Here is a 20,825-nt window from a genome sequence, read left to right as displayed (position 1 = left end):
TTTGAGAGAGTTTTGTTTTACCGGATGTTTTGGCGCAGCTAGAAAATGAGACTTGCCCGAATCCCACAAATAAATTTTAAGCACAGGCACTGTAGACAGTAATCAAAATACTGAAGTTTAAAATCTAGTGCTTGTGTATTGATTCATAAGTCATGTCTTGGTTTGTTTGCTTAGTAGTATTGTTAATGTTAAGTATATTGTAATTTATTGCATATACTAGAATCATCTTTTCAATGTCAATCCTTAGGAGGAAGGAACAAGAGTTTTGTCTTATGGCTGCTCCAGGAAAGGTGGCAGCTTTCCACCTGCCTCCCCTGCCAACTGTTGGAGAGATTATTAAACTCTTTCGCCTTAAAGCACAGAAACAACTTTCCCAGAACTTTCTACTGGATTTGCGATTGACAGGTTAAATATTTTATTCTAATATTTTTACCTACTATAGCATGTGTGTCCTGGCTTTCTTCCAAATCCAGATTCTAGCTAAGGAGGTGGTGTGTACATGATGATATCTGTCAAACTAATGGCAGCTCAAAGGTAAACCTTTAAAGACTTATTTTGCAAGTAGTTTGTCTTGGACAAACGGATTTTACTACAAATTCCTACAAAATGCAGTTCTTTATAAACTAATTTTTAGGTAGGAAGTATATTCCTATATAAGATAGGGGTTACTGATTGAAATGCAAAAATGCAAGCCTTAGTAGCACTTCTACTGTTCAAGTACTATCGTAGTTTGATTCAAAAAAATGAGTATTTTTTTTTTTTTCAGATTATTGTGTATCATAGAAAGTACTGTGATTCATTGTTCAGTTTAACTTAATATATATTGTATGACTGGACTGTTATTTGCTTCAGTTTATTGGAAATGTAGCTTTTTTGAACCAGTTGTATTATTCTAAACAATTCAGCTTTCTTCAGCCTCATGTCAGGAATGGGTGACAGAGCTGGCACTGCTCAGTCAGTGGTGGGTTTCTTCATTGGTGGTGGCTGGGTTTTGCAGTAATAAGTGCAGTGCAGCTTCACATAGCTGTTGTTTTGATTGCATTTGAAGATTCAGGTTGGTAAAGATTTAGGAAATTAACATGAAATTCCCTTCAACTTTCTGAACAACTGGACTAATCCTGGAATAAAAATGTTTGCATGTAAAGCTTTACAAGTAGACAGACCTTCAGATATTTCTTATTTATATTGCATACTTAAGAAGCAGCATAATTTCTCTCAGCATATTCCCTCTATGCTTCTTTGCTTCATTAACTACTTTTTTTATCCTTATTTTAATTGTTAATCCATGGCTATAACACCTTTCAGTGTTGCACCCTTCCATTTACGTACAGGTATTCTTTCCTCAGCTTCCAGCTGCCCTGCCTCCTGTAGCTACCAGTTGCCTGTATTCCAGCTCATACCTTACTCAGCTCCCCCGTCATAAAATTGCTCTGTCCATATTGTAATCTCAGTAGAGCCTCACTGTGCCTCTTTTACTTCCTAAATTTCATTGAAGCAGAGGTGCTGTAGTGAAATACCTTTATAAGGGTAAGCAGTGAGACTTTAGGGTGTTGAACACAAGTGCTTATTTGCAGAGGAAGAGCACTGCTAGTTTACAGATGAGAAGTAATACTCTCTTCTTATCTGATTCTGTAATGAGTAACAATGTGTATTAGAGAGAAATTTTTTAAATAGCTGAATGTAGCTTGTAGTATGAAACAAATCTGAAATCTGTGCTGCCTAGCAGGTGTGTGATCATTTAACTGGGATGTGTCACTGTTTGTGTCTGTTCTGAGATAAGCACACTTGTGATTTAACAATAAACAATGAGTTTATCTTAGTGAGCGGAATGTTCTGGAGAATGAAGGCTGAGAATGTTCTTTGTGTCTTGCAGACAAGATAGTGAAACAAGCTGGGGAGCTGAAAAATGCCCATGTTTGCGAAGTGGGCCCTGGGCCAGGAGGAATTACCAGATCCATTCTCAGTGCTGGTGTTGAACAGCTCCTTTTAATTGAAAAAGATACTCGATTTATTCCAGGATTGCAGGTATCTACTGGTGAATAATTTGTATACATGCATGCACAACACTGAATAACATTTTAAGAACATAGAAGGGTTCCAAGTGTCTTGTTGAGATCTCAGCATTGAAAATAAGTTTGCTTCTTTGGTTTTAATTACAGCTATCAGTAAAGCAATTAATTGCTCCTGTTTTCCTTTAGGACCTGATTTTACAACTGAATTAATGCTGAAGCCTGTCTGTTTTTTTTTTCAGGTTGAGATGCTTTGGTTGTATTTCACCATGCAGGTGAAATAGTAATTTGAAGGCTAAACGTAGTGCCTTATTTTTCATTTTAATCCTAATAGTTATGCTTTAAAGCTTAGTAAATTTTGAAATCGTATCTTCAGTTAATATAGTTCAGCATAGATTAACATCCAGATACAGAGGAATAAAAGACAATTTATTGTACATTTTAAAAAAAATACTCTTGTTGCTTTCTTCTAAAGTTGGTGTAAGTTCACAAGTCATTGTGGCATTTTTCAAATGCCATCTACTTGCGTTGCTATTAAGTTTCCATGTTTATGGAATTTGGCTGTATAAACCTAGCAAGAAAAAGAGAATCCAGAATTTCCAGATCTTACTGGTTTCTTGTGCCTCTACAAGCTCAGATTATAACAATTCAGAGGTCTTTCCTTATATTGCACTGTGTGACTTGTAGTAAATCAGTGGGGGAAATAAACAGGAAGTTCACTTGAGAACTGCTGCCATCTTTGTAGGACAAAACAAATTTAAGATATGAGTGAAACCACTGGTATCCTTAAACCTAAATATGCATGTAGCTGTGTCTTTGTAGGCCTAGCCGTTGGTAATTTACTGTACATCATCTTCACCTTATAAAGTATGAAAACTTTGTGTTTTCACTTCCCTTGAGTGGGGGAAAATCTGTATTTTTATTTTAGATTTTAAGAACTGGCTTGAGATTGGAGATAATTTGAGATTAAATGATACTTGCTTTAGTTAACAGAGTTTTTTTTAAGGACTTGGACAATTTTTCTGATTTTCCAAAATGCAACCACTGCAACAGATTTCTGTGAATACAAGTATACTGTTCAGGGTGTATAATGAGCTTTTGGTAGGTAATTATCTCTACTATTCAAGTGAATTAACATTAGTCATTATTTTTAATTAGCAATCTTCTCAGTAGAAATAAATGTCTGAATTAGATTATTGGATATAAAGATGCTATAACTCAGTGGATGTGAATGAATAAGACATATGTTGCATCTATTAGTGTTAAATTTGATATTACTTTTTTCCTTCAAATAAGATAATACATAACTGAATCTTTCTTTTGTGATAATGTGGGTTGTAATACCTATGGTTTTTTTTTTTCTGGTTTCCCATTAAAAGCTCTATCAAACAAAATGATAATAAAAAGGGTGAGATTTGTATAGTAGAAAATGTCAGAGATTAAAATAACAATTGGGGCCTATTACTTAAGAATGTCTATTTAGGTACTTAGAAAATTGCTGAAGTAAAACATGCAGCATTTTCCATTAACTTTTTCAGGCTGTGGTCTCTATCACAAAACAGGTTGAGATCTTTACTGCAGAACTGAAATATAGTGAGAAACATATGTATACAGAGCAAATGTTTACACAAGCTGAGAGTCTGTCAGTTCTGTCTGGCTCTTAAAGAATCACAACCTCCCTGTGCCATATGCCCTAAATAGTTGTTAGGCTGGAAAGATTTATGGGGAGAGAAAGGGTGCTCTCAGCCAGAGAGTGTATAGAACATAGAATTCTTCAAGGAATGCCATTTCATTTTTTAAATTATGCCCTTTAGGTTGTGTGTGAGAAACGAGAGGATCTGTATGATGGAGAATCACTTGGCTTGTGTGCTTGGTGCACAAGAGCTCCTTGAACTGTGTTAGCTGCACATGTTGGCCTTAAAACGGAGAAAGTTTCGGTGGGTTTCTGAGTCTTTATTTCAAACTGAAAATACACAACTGTGACTTTTGGCCCACAAATTAAGTGCAGTTTTCATTTTTTGTCAAGTGTGATAATCAAAAAAACCCAACCTCCTCTTGACATTAAAACTACTATTAAAAACCAAACATTCCTCTCATGCTATTTTCTAACTGTATTGATCTTACATTATCTTTCATCTGGTTGCAGTATTCATAGCAGCGTCAAAGAAAGATTTGACAAAACATGGCAGATTAGTAAATTTTTGTGCCATCTAATTGCCAGTATAATGCTGAAAAATCCACTGGGTGGCTTGCACTTGAGGTTAGATTTATTTTTCCTATTTGGACATAATTGAACTGAAAACATGTAGAAACAGTTAGGTTTTGTCACAGAATCATAGAATGGCTTATGTTGGAAGGGACCCTGGAAATCATCCAATCCAACCTCCCTGCCATGGGCCAGGACGCCTCTCAGCTAGCCTAGGTTGCTCAAGGCCTTATCCAGCCTGGCCTTGGACACCTCCCAGGAGAGGGCATCCACCACCTCTCTGGGCAATCTGTTCCAGAGTCTCACCACTCTTGTACTGAAGAACTTCTTCCTAAGATCTAGTCTTTTAGTTAAGATTTTTTTTTTTTAGTACTTTACACATAATGTAGTTGTTTGGATGATAAAAAAACCTTTTGCTCAAAAAATTTCATGCAAACATTTTGTGAGCAGTATGAGAAAGCAGCACTTTCCTTTGGCTCAGAGACCTGTGAAAGCTGTTTGTGCCCCTAAGCACATAACCATGATTCAGACTGAAGATGGAGCTAACAATGGTGAGCAGTTTATTATAGCAGTTAAGCCACCAGCACTTAACTTTTTATGGATTTGGATCTGTGTGCAAAAGCAAAATTGTTCTTTAAGCCATTTTACACTATTCTGACTTAGGAACAATAAATATCTCCAAATGTCATCTTTATAAAACTTGGCTTTGCTTCTGAATTGAGCTTTTTGTGCACAGTTTCATCCTGTAAGAGAAAAGTTTAGTGCAACATTTAAAAAAAATTCACTCATTTCGATTGCGTAAACTGACACCAGAAATGAAAGGGTTGGTCATCAAGCCACTGCCCTTTCTGAGTTTGCTTTTAACTTTTATTAAATACTAGCTAATCTGCAGAAGTGGGATACAGAAGTTGACAACAGAGTGGATTTTTTAATGTCTAAAAAGATACAAGTTTTTGAGATTTTTTTCTACTGTTAGGTGCTCATTCCTTCATTTTTGGGTACTACTTTGTCTTTAATGGTGAGAGTTCAGACCTACTACAAGGAGTAATAAGAGAATCTTTTCGCCCTTTTTTTATGTAAAAGGAAAAAATTGCTATTTCTGCAGCCTTGTGTCACATATAGCTAAAACCCTGCAAAAGACCCTGCAGCTGCAGGAGAAACAGAATAAACAGCACAAGCCTTGTTTCCATAGGTGATGGGTCTAAAAACTTTTGAAAACCTACTGCTTGCATTATTATTACTTAAATCAGGTGAAATCCAGTTAGTGGCCAGGGTTTGTGAATTGTCCTTGTTGAGGAGACTCTTTGCAGTCTTGTCAAGTTTCAGCTTGTGAACAATAAGCCCTTACAGAACCACACATGAAACTTTATTCAGTAGTGTTTTCTTTTTGAAACTAAATACTCACTAATAGTGTGCTCAGTTTTAACTGCTGTATATTGAAGATAAATACATAACAATGGTTTCACTCCTGCTGTGGCTGTGACTGGAAATCAGTTTGGTTAATACTCACTGTGAGTTCTGCTTGCTTGCTTCCAAACAGATGTTGTCTGAAGCAGCTCCAGGAAAAGTGCACATTGTTCATGGAGATATCCTGACATACAAGATGGAGAGGGCTTTTCCAAAGCACTTAAAAAAGAACTGGGAGGATGGTTAGTATTTATAATTGGCTTACTTAATTTTTAAGGCTTCTGAGATAGTCTTAAGTGTGGTGATATAGTTGGAGTTAAGTCAGTGGAGGTGTTACTCTCCTGTGGTACATTTTGAAGGTGAGAGAGACAAGCTCACTTTCTTCCTTTCTAGAAGACAAAGGAGAATCAACTTCTCCCCAGACAAAACAGTAGCGTCAACATGGAGACGCTTTGCAATTATTAACCTTAGAGTGTCTTGACTGTACAATAATGACTCTCGGAAAGTATAAAAGCAAATCAAATGGTATACTTTTTTCCTAGTTTCTTCCTCTTTTTGAGGAAGCCAGAGGCCAGCACTGCTATCCTTCCACTGAAGGAATTTCTGTAATTTGCCTTGAAACTTTTAGGAAATTTGTCCTCAAAAATTTAGTGTTCTCATTGTTTTGGTTTCAGCTGGAGATCTTTGGCAAAAGTAGAATCTACTCAGAAATCTGGGGTTTGGTTTTTTCAAATCTGATGTTCTCACAGGACTTGAGAAACATCCTCTTTTTTAAAATGTCATATTATTTGATAAATCAGAGATCACCTCCTAGTCCCCTTTTCCAAGTTTCCTATCTTAAGGTAGAGTCATTGTCTGCAGTGCCTGAAGAGTAGTAAACTGCTTTCTGACTTAGGACATAAAAGACTATGCCACATTATGTCCACCTTGAAAAATTCCATACTGTATTTGCCTTGTTGGAAAAGGTAAAGTGCTTCACAAAACAAAACTATGCAAAAATGCATGCACGCAAGCGTAGTGCAATTTTTTAATGTTTACCTTTTTGGAACATAGATATAAGTCATTGCCTTTGGAGCTAATTAGAGGCAAGATGTGCATTTTCTGTATTATTGTCATATGAAAATCTGAAAGGCCTCTGAGTTTTGGAGTGATACTTGGCCATCTCTGATGTATGTGTGTAGTACCACAAATATGCTAGAAATATGACAGCCAAAAGTGCATAATAAGCATACCAGAAAACCAGCTTGAATTTGATATATCTTACTCATATTATTAAGTGCTGTGATATCTAAGACAATACACATGCGTTTGTTTAGTCCACTTCTCTTGCACTCGTGTTTAGACATAAGGATGCCTGCTAAAGAAATACCTGCTTTGTGTTGTACAACACTCATATATACTGGCATGTTCCATAATTAAACCATACATATTGCTTCCTCTGGCTAAGTCTTATACTTGCTCTGAGACCTTTTGATTTCAGAGGCCTCTACAGAAGGGGGCTCTTCCAGTCTGAGCTAGGTGATTGTTTGAAGGGTTATGAAGACTCATTGAAATGCCCCTGGGAGGAACTTGTTACACAAAAGGATGAGTGTGGCTATTCACTCTGTACCTAATTGTTGTAGTTTAAAATCATAGAACCACTTTGGTAGTTTTTCTGTTGTTACAGTTTTGCTATTCTGGTGTAGCTCAGCTGCAATCTACTTATCAGCTGAAAGCTACTGATTTATTCAAATGTAAATGAGAACCAAAGCTAAGCAGTTTTTTCCAGCTAATTACTGAGAACAGTAGCACAGTTTTGTCAGTGTAAGACAAGTATAAATTGCAATGCATAATTTTGGCGTGGCATGATAAAAATTGTTTTCATATTTTAAGTCTACGTTGATAGCACATATCTTCCCTACTTACGTGTTCTTTCTTTCGAGAATCTTATCCAAAACTTTTTGACAGTTGTTTTTCTTCCCTCATATGTTAACAGAGCCACCAGATATACATATCATTGGGAACCTGCCCTTCAGTGTTTCAACTCCTCTAATCATCAAATGGCTTGAAAATGTTTCCAAAAAGGATGGACCTTTTGTTTATGGCAGGACGCAGATGACATTGACTTTTCAGAAGGAAGTTGCAGAGGTAAGATGTTAGTGTTTTCCCAGTTTACACATGCTAAATTGAACAAACAATTGTTTACATGCAACCTTTTGTTTAAAAGTACAGAAGCAATCTTAATTTGGTTTAAAAAGTGTTTTAATGTTGAGCTAATCATCTGCCCTGATCTTTTACACCACATAAATATTATTTTTAAAAACAATTCCTTACAGAGGGATGTATTTACTTGAGGTAGTTAGTCTGTTTTATTTAAGTCTACTTTTTTTTTTTTTTACATTAATAGATACCACAGCACTCTTCTGTTTGTAAATATCTTTCTTCACTTAGTCATTCATATGCATCATTTCATCAGTCTGTTTTTTCATTACTGTTTATTTCCTTTGCCCTTTAATTAAAAATCTTTTTTTTTAAAAAAAAGACACCTTCCTTGAAATAAGGAAAAATGGAAAGTTAGCATTATTTCCAGTTGTGATTAAACACTTAAAACACGGAGTGTTTGTCAAGGCCGTGGAAACTAATTTTTACTTTTTTTGAACGAGACATGATGTCAGAATTATTAATGGGTTGCTGCCAGTCTTGTGTGTGTAAAGAGATATAATTTGATGTCTGTCACAACAAGCACGAGTGCATAATGAGATGTTACTTTCTGTCAGTACTTAGGTTCTCAAAGAAGGCCAAACTGATCTGCTATGTAGTAGTGTTAATTTTAGGTCAGTTGATATTCCAGGTCAGTTGATACTAGGTTGGTTTACTCCAGAATGCTTTCAGACTTAATGGTCTATTTCTGTTGCTATTTCATGGAATGTATCCTAACGTTGAGGTGGGAAAACCTTTTGCTTTCAATTTGTGAAAGCAGTATGGCTTCTTACCAGCATCTCACTTTTTTTTTTTTTTTTAAAAAAAAAAAACAAGAAAAATGAATTGCACATGAATCTGAAAAAATGCATTTTCACCTTGTTACTCTAGTGTTCATAAGTACCTTTTTTTTCTGTGTGCAACCTAAATGTATGTTATTTAATCTTTCAAAATAGAAAGTCTAATGGGAAGATTTTTCTGTGTTTCTTTTTTTTGTATGTAAATTAGTAGCATTATATATGCAAATGGTATGCCTTCTATCATTTTGGGGAGTCACGGAAAACCATATTGTAGTGTCATTACTTTAGGCCTGCAGTCAAGATTCAAGTACTGGAGTATTTCCAGTAGGTGGCTCTAGAGAACACCAGGGACAAGCACTTGGTGTGAAGTAAGCTGGATTTCCTCGTTCAGTTCTGAGCAACTGTGGTCTCGGGCATTAAAAATCCAAATCTGTTTTCCAGAAGGACTTCATGTCATTTGAGATTAGACGTTGTTGCAAAATACGGCTAATGGACTATAATGTAAAATGCAAGGTGATGATGGGTAAGATGCAAAGTTTTGTGAAAAAAATTTGCCTAGCACAGAGTGAGAGCATAAATGTACTCTGTACTTTATATAGCTGTAACCAGCTGCATATGCCATTGGTGACATGCAGATTATAGTGCTTCTGCAGCCAGCATAGCTCAATGAGATGCAAAGTGCCATGCACTCTTTAAGTTCTTTCTACATAAAACTCTGAGAGGTCAGAAACTCTATGACATTGAATTACATTGTTCAGGATCATGCAATGAATCAGTGTTAATTGTTGTTGAGTTTACATTCTGGGATCTCCTGACTGCAGTTCTTATATCTATTTAAACACAGTTCTTCCACTGAAAACAAAATTTCAAAGTTTCAAGGTTTACATTTCCATAATTGATTTGAGATAATAAAAAAAATCATTTGAGGGAGGCTGTTTTGTTTTATGACTTGAAGAAAGGATGATAATTAAAATCCACGTCTTTTTTTCTGGTCTGGTGGAACTGCTTAAGTTAACCATTGTAATTTGGCATATATGGGCATCTTTTGTTCTGAAATCATGTGGTTTCAGGCATTAAAAAAATCCAGATCGGAAAACAGAGAAAAGTGTAGCTAGTGCAGATAATAAATAAGTTACTGATATTTTATAGATCTGTGGATTTATATTCTTGAAAGGAAAACGTCCTCTATTCAGAAGAGTGATGTCCTCACTGGATGTTTGTAATCTAAGAACCTAAGTATCAAAGAAAGTCTCAGTGTATATGCCATAAGCTCAGCAGATGTGCAAGATAGTGTCATAGAGTGGATTTGTGTGCTTTATAGTCAGCTAGGTTAACTTGATGTTAACAGTAAGAAAATAAAGCAATATGCTGTGTTACTTGTCATCAAGCTCATTTTTGCAAGTTTAACAGGTAGAAAATACCTTTGCCTTTCTTGCAGGTGGTAGTTGCCTCTTTTCTGTTTCCTTGTAGCACAGCTACATTGGCATGAGTTCTGTCAGTACAGACTTAGGACTGCAGACCACTCTGTTCTGATAGGATTTGATTAAAACTCTTGATGAGAACCTGCAGTTACATTATATACTGAATTCTGAGGCCTGTTAAGGAGGGTAAGGCCAGATATCCACAGCAGTAAAAATAGCACACTTAAGTTTTCAGCACATAAGTTTGTTTTTCTGTAGTTTAAATTTGTAAAATTGTTACTTACTTTGGGGATAAGAATTTTTACCTTGCCCCAAATTCCTCAGTGCTTCACCTCAAATCTGCCAGCTAGGCTTGCTAGTTCCTGGCCCACTTCCATTAAAATGAATTATATTTCAGTTTAAATAGAAGATCTTTGTCAGTCTCTCATTTTGAGTAAAACTGGGCAGAAAGTAGTTTGTCTGAACTGCTCTGCCAGCGTGAACTGCAGGCTGGGAGGTGGGGTGCTAAACTGTTGGATATCTAGAAGACAGGCGTGTTAGAAGAGCAGACTACTTAATCATTTTGTATCTAACACTGCTATTTAGAACATTAGGCAAAAGGTGCTAATAAAGTGGAAAATAATTCACAATTTTGAGCAGCCAACAGAAGAAAAATTAGCATGCTGCTTTCATAACTCATACAGGTTAAATATAAATCCTTAGGTTCTAAAAAAAAAAGTGTTTCGCAGAAAGTGGCTCATGTACTAAAATATGTTTAATATGCCTTTCTGTGATCAGCTTTACAAGTCTTATTCTTGATGTAGGTTAACTCCTGTGACAGATTTTGCAGATTCATTGGTAATGGGGTTTTAATATGCATTTATGAAAAGCACAGTTGTATGGTAGAGCTTACTGAAGAACAAAACAGTTGTTCCTGAAGTACTCATGCAGAGTGGTTGATGGTGAGCAGTGTTAAAAGAGATGTCAGGTACCACCTTGATTGTATTCCAGGTTCAGAATCTTTGTTTTGCTTCATGCCTTGCTGAACTTTTAACAGCGGATGCCAAATTGTGGCCTAGTTAGCAGAACTCCATCATGGTTTGCTTGGTGCAGTGTCAGATGCCACCTGTATTTTAAAAATAGGGATAAAAAAATTGAAGAACTGAGGGGAAAAAAACCTGCAAGAATAGATCATGTTGCAGAAGTATGAGGACAAACTTTTTAGCAAGGCCTGTTGTGATAGGAGTAGGGGCGATGTTTTTAAACTAAAAGCGGGTAGGCTTAGACTAGATAGACGAAAGAAATTTTTAATTTAATGAGGACGGTGAAACACTGAAATAAGACACCCAGAGAGGTGGTAGATGCCCAATCCCTGTAAGCGTTCAAGATCAGGTTGGATGGGCCTGTGAGCAACCTGGTGTATGTAAAGATGTCCTTGCTCACTGCTGCAGGGGTTGGACTAGATGACCTTTAAATGCCTATTCGAGCTCAAACTATTCTGTGATTCTGTTCTAGGATTAGGTGCTCAGCGTTTTTGTGTTCATGTATTTATGAGCATTGCCATACACAGGTATGCTCCTGCAGCTGTGGTTGAAGTGGGTTAAGATGTTACTGGCCAGAAGTGGATGTTGTTAAATTATCCCTTTTGTAGCGGAGAAGCAGGAAGTAACTGCCTGAGACTTGGTAGATTGTTTTGGTGGGAAGCGAAGGCTGGCTTGTTTGAATTGGCATTGGGAGGGTAACAAGCATTGTCATTAGGTCTTTTTCATTTCCACTGCAGAGGTTAAGGAAGTGCAGATCTGATTGCATTGTTAGACTTTGCAGCTCATGTTTTTTTTTTAGAGAATAATAATGATGGTGGATAGATTTTTTAAAATTACTATTTTTTTAAAATCTGTTTCCTCTGAAACACTAATGAAGGTAGTTTTAAATGTTGATGTAAGCAGAAAGAATCAGTGAGTCCTCTTTCTGAAAAACCATTGAAAAGTATTTTATTTACTGTATGCTGTTAGTTAAACTGCCTTTCAGGAGGTTTGTTTAAAAAACAAACCAAAAAAAAAACCCAAACCCTTAGACAGTAGATTTCATTTTCTTTTTCAAGGATAGTTCTGATAAGCATGGCAGCAATTAATGAGTAGGCTTTTCATCTGAAGGTACATGATGTACAGATGTTGCTAAATATGTATATTTGTTTTCATGTTTACCTTTTATTAAAATGGTGGCACATAAGAACAGGAATATCCACTGTTTTATTTCTGTATTGTTAGTGCAATGTCTCTTACCATTTGAGACTTGTTTTACTGGATGCTTTTTATGTTTAAATGCTGCTTGTGCTAACAAAACACACAGGACATGTTCCTTGCCAGGTCATGAAAGTGTAGAAAACCTCTGTCCAGGCTACCTTTTTTATAATCTTTTTAAGAAGTTTCATGGTGAAAATCAGAGAATTACTAAATTGAGCATTAAGTATTAAATGTTCTTACTATTAGATATTTAAATTTATGTAAAGTAGACCCAGCTTCCTTGCATATATTGTAAGCATAGACCAGATAATAATGAAGAAATCTTGGTTTCTAACTGATTTTGAGTTTATGGAGATTCACTTCGTCTTGTAGGAGGAAAAATTGTGATATTAGATACAGAAAGAGTGGAAGGAAAGTGTATGAGAATACTGTCAGCTGATGTTACGTTCATTTTGAAACCTGCAGTCAAAATAGTTTTAGTTTTTTCTTGTGCCCATGCAAAATCCTGTTGGCATTCATTAAGTTCTGTAGGAGTTCAAGGAGCTCCTTTTTGCGTGCATTTTATTGCAGGACTGAGGCTCTAAATTAGCATGGTATGTTAATGAAATGCTGGTACCCTGGAAACAGTTCTAGATGAACTGGGCATAAACTTGATAAGAGTTCTTAACAATTAGTTTTGGGGCAGGGGTTTGTCTTTGCCTTTGATTATGCTGAAGATCAGGCTTAATGTAACTGACCACTTGGTCAGTTTGGTTTCACTGATTTAGATGTTTTGATTCTTCAATAGAGGCTTACAGCTAATCCAGGAGGTAAGCAACGTAGCAGACTGTCCATCATGGCTCAGCATCTCTGCACTGTTGAAAACTGTTTTGTAATTCCAGGTCAAGCCTTTGTTCCAAAGCCGGAGGTAAGTTTTGTTGTATTTCTTTGGGTTTTCTTTCTTCATTTGTCAGTCAAGCAATATATGTGTGATTTTGAGTAAGGAACAGAGTTGGCTGCTGTATTTCAGCATCTCCATACTACGAAGTGGAGTGGTGTGATATTCCTGTACACAAAGCATACTTGCTTCTAGGAGGTGCTTTTCTTTTTGGTTCCTCAGAACTTGGCTTTGACCTTGAAGCCTATCTGCAAGATCAGCATACTGCTTTGGGTGGAAGCTGAGATTAGGATTTAATGAGGGGATAGTCTGCTGGGATTGTAGCTCCTTTGGAAAGCCTGCTGCTTCACAGTCTGCATTTGTAAACACTTAGGGAATTGGGACTAGAAAATTTGATGGGTCTTTCGAAAGACCCTGATAAATCAAAGCTTTTAATTTGTCGTATCTGTCAGAGATCTCTAATTTTACCCAGTCTATAATGTTTGTTTCACTCAATTTCAGCATATTTAGCTCCCTCCCATTCACTATAGCACTTTGTCACCAACATCCTACTGCCTGTTTAAAAAAGTAATAATCTTTTCTCCCTCCTATCTGCTCTTGAGTGAGTAAAGAAGAACAGTCTCTTTGCTGTTGTCTACTGCCACTGGGTTTTATTAAGACATTATGATTACAGGAATCAATAATTAATAATTTAAACTTCATTTTGGTCAAGAATGTGTCTAAGTTCCATCTGTTTCCCCTGAGTGCATGTGGAAGTCTACTATTCTATTTCAGAAATATTTTGCAGGTTCTGAAAGTTCCTCTTAAACTGATCAACTCAGCTCATCAATACCTCTCCCTTCCCCCTTGTTATAGTCCGTCTCTGTGTTTTTTCTCATCAGGCTTATCTTTTGAGACCTTTTGGAAGGTCATTCTCTCTTCTTTATCCCAATGAATTTTAAGGCCTCTGTCTGGGCATAGTCTGATTATTCAAAATTCTGCTGTTTAAACATGTTGAATTATTAGTTGTGACAGCAGTCTGTTGTGAGGAAAAATGACCATGCTTAAGATGTCGTAATTTTGCTTTGCATTTTTTTATTTTTTTTTATTATTATTTTCTCCTGTCTCCTACCTGAATGAAAAATAATTTCGGGATGTCATCTCACTGTTAATAGGTCAAGTAGTGTTCAGTAAGTCCAAAATTTCAATTTTGTGGTGGTGGTTTCCCAACAGCTGATGCGATTTGAGGTCACAGTAGAGCTAGTGTAGTCAAAAGTTTTGTGTAGACTGTGTCTCAGAATTGGGAAGCTATAACTGATATTCTCATTTTCCTGTACTGAAAAGGCCATAGTTTACTGTCTCGTACAGTTGTGACAAATGTCTTACTACAAGCAGGTCCTGCAGCCAGTGCTCTGTTGAATGAAAAAGGCAGTACCACCTAAGGCAAGCCTATTTTTATTTAATCTCTTTCTTTCAAGTATTACTTATATTGCAACAGCAGAAAGTACAGATTTTTCAGACAGACCTGGCACCTGTTTTCACTTTGTTTCCTTCAGAATCCTCTTGGAGATTGGACTTCTGGTTTGTCCCTGTTCTTTTAGTTGTAGGCTGATGTGGTTTTAGACATTAATGTTTCTGATACAATCTTTTTCTTAGGAAGTTCTTGCAAGCATTTTGTGAATGAAGTGTCTCACTGCTTGATTTTTGTTTCATAGGTATACAAAGAAGTTCAGATACTTCTAATGTAAAGTCTTAGGAAGAAGGTTTTGCTACTTATGTAGCTGAGGAATGCTTCATTTTGCTTTTACAGTATGCAATTATTACCTTTTCCTTACGCCTTCCTGGAAAAACACCTTTAGTTTTTATTTTACAAATGTTAGGTTTAATGCACATACGTAGTGTCATGTCAAATCTCTTAATAAAGATGGGGATGCATGTTTTTGAGAAGGAATTGATACCTCTTGCTCCATGAATGAAGTACTATGAATATTGAGACATAAAAGACTCTTGGTTCATAGAATGGTGCTGCACAGTATTGTCTAAGCAAAGAAAAATCGGCTTTTTGGTCATAGTTAAGCCTCTGCAATACCAAAAGGCTGTTGATAATAGCATTAGGAATGAATACATAGGAAAATCAACATGGCTACAGAACAGTAGTAATACAAGCAAGATGTAATTCTGTGCTATGTATATGAGAATAAAAACTCTTCATATATTAGGTGCATAAAACATTTCACTTTCTCAGATGCTGTAGCAGAAGATCTTACTCTTTCCAACAAACTGTACATAAAATGTTAAGGCCCCTTCATACTGTTTTACTGAATTTCAGGCTAATAATATAGCAAGTGGAAGTTGTACATAAGCCAAAAATAGCAGTTGGTTTTGTTGAAAGATTTGTCCAGCATTTATCATACTCCTAATCTAAAGGCCTGTACAATAGCCCTTTTCACTCCCTTACCTATGCCCACAAATTAACAGCAATTTGATTCTTGCTTAGCATATATATAGAAGCATTTATATAGACCATACTCTGCCAATGACCAATAAAAACCCAAAATCTGTGTGTTGAAAGAAAAGGCTAAAGGATCTAATATTAGTAATCAAAAGAAGGGAGGTAAAGAGACAGCTTCTTTATTTAAATTTATTTTCTTATCACCATTTTGTATTGCATTTTACAGTAATGGAATACATGGGAGTGAGCCTGAAACAGACCCTACAGTAATAATTAAAAGAACTTACAAAGTTATTTTTAGAAAGCCAGAAACATAGAAGACAATACATGGTAGCTGTGTTATTTGAGCTGTTAAAAGCTACTATCAGCAAGTGTAAGCCAGAAGCTTCCAGGTTTTGCTTGAATATAGATAATTCAATTTGTATCCTGTGTGTTACAGTTTGCAGGTGTTTTCGTAGTTACATGGTTACATTTCTGTTGTCGTATTGATCCTCAAATCTGACATGCAATGATTTGGGTGGTAGATTAGTAGCAATTGGTGAAAGCCCAGTAGACATTTAACAGTAATAAATGAAACTCACAGCAGGTGGCATTTGGGAGTGAAAGAGCCACTCTTGGCAAGGTTTGAATGGTACTGCTGATTTTGTTCAGCCTGATATCCAGAAGATAAAATGCAGCTAAGGTTTGGGGCTCTGGGTTTTTGTTGTGTTGGGCTTTTTTTGTTTTGGTTTAGTTTGAGGGGGTGGAATTGGGGTGTTGGTTGATTTTTTTGTTTGTTTGTTTGTTTGTTTTTTCAGAAATCTAGTTACCCAGGCAATTTAGAAAGCAAAATGAAAGGCAGATGTTTCTGTTGTTTAAAAATCACTCAGTTTGGCTTCTTTGACAAAGAGGGTTTTTTTTCCCTGACATCATAATTAAAGATAGAAATGTAAGATACTCTATAAAACATCATATGTTACTGGTGGCCTGATTTGCTAACTAGAAAGTAGCCACTGGTACATTAATTGTACTGTCAGTTATGTTTTAAAATAGTTCCTTTTTCTTCAGTAAATGTTACTTAGAAAGTCAAAAAGAATGGTTGGAAAATCGACAAAAAAAAGGTACTCTTGTAGCAGACCTGAGCATTGTTTCCTGCTTATTGTTTTTGTGGATGCCACTATAAATGAAATACCTTATTTAAACATAACTGCAACCCAGATTTAAGAAGTGTTCAGTTACACATTCTTTGAACTAATCAAACTACACTTAGCACAAAAAAAAAAGGCCTCAGCTGATAGGAGTTACTGTATTTACACGTAGTCCTTCAGGCTGTAACCTGCGTTGCTCTCCTGCTCGTTGGCTGGGTAGTGTTTTGGAGGGTACATCCATGCTCCTTGCTGCTTTTTGACACAGGAAGTGCAGAAGATGACACCTGCGATGAGCAGGAACGCTGCTGAAATGAATCCTGTGTAAACTGCTCCTCCCGGCTCCTGCTTGCTGCTTTCCGGAATGTTCTGGTCCAGAAAATTGGAAATAATCTCTCTGGTGTACCAGGATGTTGGTACTAGTCCAAAGATGCCTGCGAGAAGGAAGCAGGCTCCTCCAGCAAAGCAGGCGTGGCTCTTGCTGTCGGCGTCCCCTCCCAGCTTGGTGCACTTCATGCCCACCGTAGCGATGCAGACCCCGAGGGCTGACAGGATACAGGAGAGCACCATGGTGGTCCGTGCAGCCTGGATGTAGACAGGGAGAGAGAGGACGGAGTACTTCAGGGTGCAGCTGAACATCCCCGTGCTGTACCATGTGCAGTCCATCCAAAGTCCTTGCATCTGTGTTATAGCTGTTATGATGTTTGAACCAACGTCTGCATTTACCTTCCAGTTTGGTAGCAAGGTGGCTGTGATAGCTCCCAAAACACCAAACAAAGCCAGAATAAAAGCAAAGAACTGCAGGCTCGCTGATGCCATGATGGTTATCTGCTGTCACCTTTTGTCTGTTTCTCTCTTGTAAAGGAGTGTAACTGGTTGGTTGCTTTGTAGCCGAGGCTGTCTGTAGCCCTCTGTGTAACAGGGAGGAAGAGGGGAGGGAGGAGAAGTGCGAGGGGGACAGAAGAAGAAATCAGCAAACAAAAAAAGCTGGCATTCAAAATCAGAGCTATCTGATTGAATATCTGAACATGACCCTGCAGCCAAGGAGAGCAGCTGAGCAGCTGTACACAAGGTACTTGAACATAAATGATGGCAAAAAGGACAGTGTTTTAGAACTGCTTGTAAGGAGGAGCTGCTGCCCTTTCATACATGATTGCAAGCCAGAAAGCAAAACTTACTTTAGTGGATGTATTTTTTGGTAATAGAATAGAGACTGCAGGATTACTAGACAGGTATACATTGTAAATGGAACATTAGAAATTTGCAGATTAGAAGTCGTGGGAAAATGCCGTGGTAGAAAACGCATTATTCTCTTCAAGTACCTTCTGTAAGTGTGTTGATAGCTGTAGTCAGCTCCTGTTGGCTGTTTTATAATAGTGAACATTGAAAATATTATCTTTTAAATAAAAGTGTGGTTAAAGATAGACCCTTATTTCAGTTATTTAAATATCATTTTTTTCTTTTGTTTAATAACTTAGAAAATTTCATGATTCTAAAGGAGAATAAGATTGCATTTATTTTTTGCAGCATTTCCACAATTAAGTCACATGTGTCTCTTCTAAATCAATGTGTTATTTTCAGTCAGCGATTCCAGTCCGTGACTTGGAACAGCAGTAGTGAGCAAGTCACGAGAGTGAATATGATCTGCTGTTTGCTTTGAAATAGAATACTGTTTTTAACACAGATGTGGAACAGCTCAGTTTTGTAAGTGCCTTTCTTTGAATCGGGCACTTACCTATGTGAAATAATTAGCAAATTTGCCATGAAGTAGCAGTTTTAAAAACTAATTTTAAAAACCTCCATGCTCTTCTTGCATAGAGAGTCAAATTTCATTTGCCAGATGAAAATGTTTTAGGCAGTATGGTAACTGTGCACCTGGGAAGACAGAACTGTTGGTGTTGTATCAGCTGGGCTGTTGGGGTATCAGATAAAGAACAACAGTTTGAAACCTCTGTGACAACAATTAGAAATGGTGTCCTGCCTTTTTTGAGTGGGGCTGTATAACTGGCAGGTTTTGTCTTTTACCCAAGTGACAGAGAAGGGGCAGTCCACAATCTGATTATGCTTTCTAAGGCATTTTAAATGTAAACAAACAACCTTCCTGAAATGAGTTTTTAGTATTAGAACTTTTTTTGAAAAGCCATAATAATAGGGGATGAAGCTGAAATAAGTGGAAAGCAAAATATCTGTAGCATTGTACTCTTAATTCAGTTCATTATGCATAAGACAACAAAGTTTTTATCAATATCTATTCTATCAGTCAAGTGCCATTACATTACAATATATAAATTAGAGGTTTACTTGTTCTTAGTTCAGGGAATTGTTCAAGGTTGTGCTAACTCTGTCCAGCGTGTGTATATATATATATATAAGAAAAAACTGCTTGAGGTGAGAATATCAACAGCATATGCATTTCAAAAATCTTATTTCAAAGACCTGCTTATTTCCAAATCGCTTCAGTTTGTGCAGACTGTCAAGAGTTACTTTGGCAAATACCTACCATCTGCTGTGTCAGGCCCATGGGGAAGATGGCTTAACTTCCTTTCACAGAAGGAACAGGCATGTCTGTATAGCTCAAAACTCACTCAAAAGCATATTCTGCAACAGCTAGTTAGGATCTTGAGTTAGCTTCCTTTGCTTCCTCTTTTAAGATTTCAGCATAAACAAACATAAAAACATGCATGACTACCACTTGCAGTGCTTTGCATTTATTACATTTAATGTGATGAACCAAATTAATAGCATGATAAAGTCAAGCATAACCACTGCAAACATCATAAAAAAGTACAGTTACGTTTCATTCTTGTTTGTGTAGCACTTACTGCTCGGTGTGAGGTCAGAGATGTTTTCTTCGCTGTAGATGTCCTGGAAAAATGCAGTTTCTGTCGAATGCAGCTATCCCTTCTCATATAAAACTGCATTGGCATGTATTAACAAAATTTCTTGGAATGTTGTTTTTTTTTTTCTCTTCTCTACAGCAAGTGCATTACTGCTGTTTGTTCGCTGTCTTAGTTCCATCTACCCGAGAATAAAGGAGTACTTTGTTTAATGAGTTTTGTTTGACAAACACTGAGTAAGGGAAAGCAAAGAGATTATGGAGAAAAACACATGAAGGCCCTTAGTCCTAAATACATAACGATATCCAGGTTCTATGATGAAAACTGTGAACAGAGATTAAAAGGAGGAAAATCTGAGAATCCATAAACTGTAACAGACTTATGGATGGAGGTGGGGGGGTGGCATGGGGGGCAGGTAGGATTCCTTTAGGTTGAACTGAAAGCCAGAGGGTTTTGTTGTCAGTGGTTGTTTTTTTCATCACAGATAATCTTATTAAGAGTTTAAATTTCCTAGGAAAGAACTATGCAGTTTATTTTAATTTGTAATTGGAACAGTAGGACATTTCTATTCAGCTACAGTTTTTGCTTATCTCTTCTTGATAGCCTTACCCTTTTGTAGATCATCCTATAACTTGTTTCGTTTGTACGAGTCTGTACAAAAGAATAAAGCTACTAATTAGTTGTATGTGGTGACTGCAGCACATCAGACAACTGGCCTTGACAAGCTGGTGTGTGAAAACAAATATTTGGGAGAAAAGTCTTGCTGATTGCAGCAGTAATGTACCCATTGGTTCTGTACCTGACTTTTGGTGTCCTCTTTGTGAGCCTGCTGTGAATGGAGTTCAGCTGTTACCAAGCTGTTCTTACAAGGGCACTAGGTTATTGCTCTTAGTGCAGTGGCACAGTTATTTCTGCTGGAAGCAAACCGAAATGAAACCCTCACACTGGAACAAGATTGGTACGAGGTCTACGTCTCTGGTGTTACACCTAACGTTTGTCTGTAGTAGACAGATAAAATGGTGGTACTGAACACTTAGTTGGTGAAAGTGCTGGCTTAGAGCTGTCTTAGCAGGAGCTCAAGCAGTCCAGTTCAGTGAAGTTATAACATGTTCTTTGTAGGTTTCTGTTCCCTACAAATAAATTACAGCTTGAAAAAGTGTATGTGGGTTTGCTTGCAACAGCTCTGTTGCAAGATCATTAGACCTTTATTTTTAACAATTAGTAAAACTTGTCTCAAGTAAGTTTATTTTGATTTAGAGCATTGCTTTCATCAGCAAGGCAGCAGACTTCCCTGAGTTAAACTGTACTCTGTC

General features: G+C 36.9%; 2 protein-coding genes across 2 annotated transcripts in view; one reads left to right on the top strand and one right to left on the bottom strand.

The window, feature by feature from the left end:
• The first annotated feature begins 269 nt into the window (after positions 1 to 269).
• Positions 270 to 20,825, top strand: part of TFB1M (transcription factor B1, mitochondrial) — a 26,298-nt gene continuing 5,742 nt past the window's right edge. Inside the window, exons 1-5 of the mRNA XM_008938419.1 lie at positions 270 to 405; positions 1,874 to 2,025; positions 5,756 to 5,864; positions 7,598 to 7,749; positions 13,031 to 13,150. Coding sequence (XP_008936667.1) covers positions 273 to 405; positions 1,874 to 2,025; positions 5,756 to 5,864; positions 7,598 to 7,749; positions 13,031 to 13,150 — 666 coding nt within the window. The 5' untranslated portion in view covers positions 270 to 272. The remainder of the gene's footprint in view (positions 406 to 1,873; positions 2,026 to 5,755; positions 5,865 to 7,597; positions 7,750 to 13,030; positions 13,151 to 20,825) is intronic.
• Positions 16,841 to 17,494, bottom strand: CLDN20 (claudin 20). Its single transcript, XM_008938418.1, has one exon. The coding sequence runs from the start codon at positions 17,492 to 17,494 to the stop codon at positions 16,841 to 16,843; it is 654 nt and encodes a 217-aa protein (XP_008936666.1).

Source organism: Merops nubicus, unplaced genomic scaffold, assembly GCF_000691845.1.
Source record: "Merops nubicus isolate BGI_N331 unplaced genomic scaffold, ASM69184v1 scaffold23344, whole genome shotgun sequence".
Classification (NCBI taxonomy): Eukaryota; Metazoa; Chordata; class Aves; order Coraciiformes; family Meropidae; genus Merops; species Merops nubicus.
Note: the sequence above shows the minus strand (reverse complement) of the source record. Positions and strands in the feature narration are given on the sequence as shown.

Bases quoted from the DNA above. Each gene is read 5' to 3' on its own strand.
- CLDN20 (XM_008938418.1), bottom strand. From the start codon at position 17,494: ATGGCATCAGCGAGCCTGCAGTTCTTTGCTTTTATTCTGGCTTTGTTT.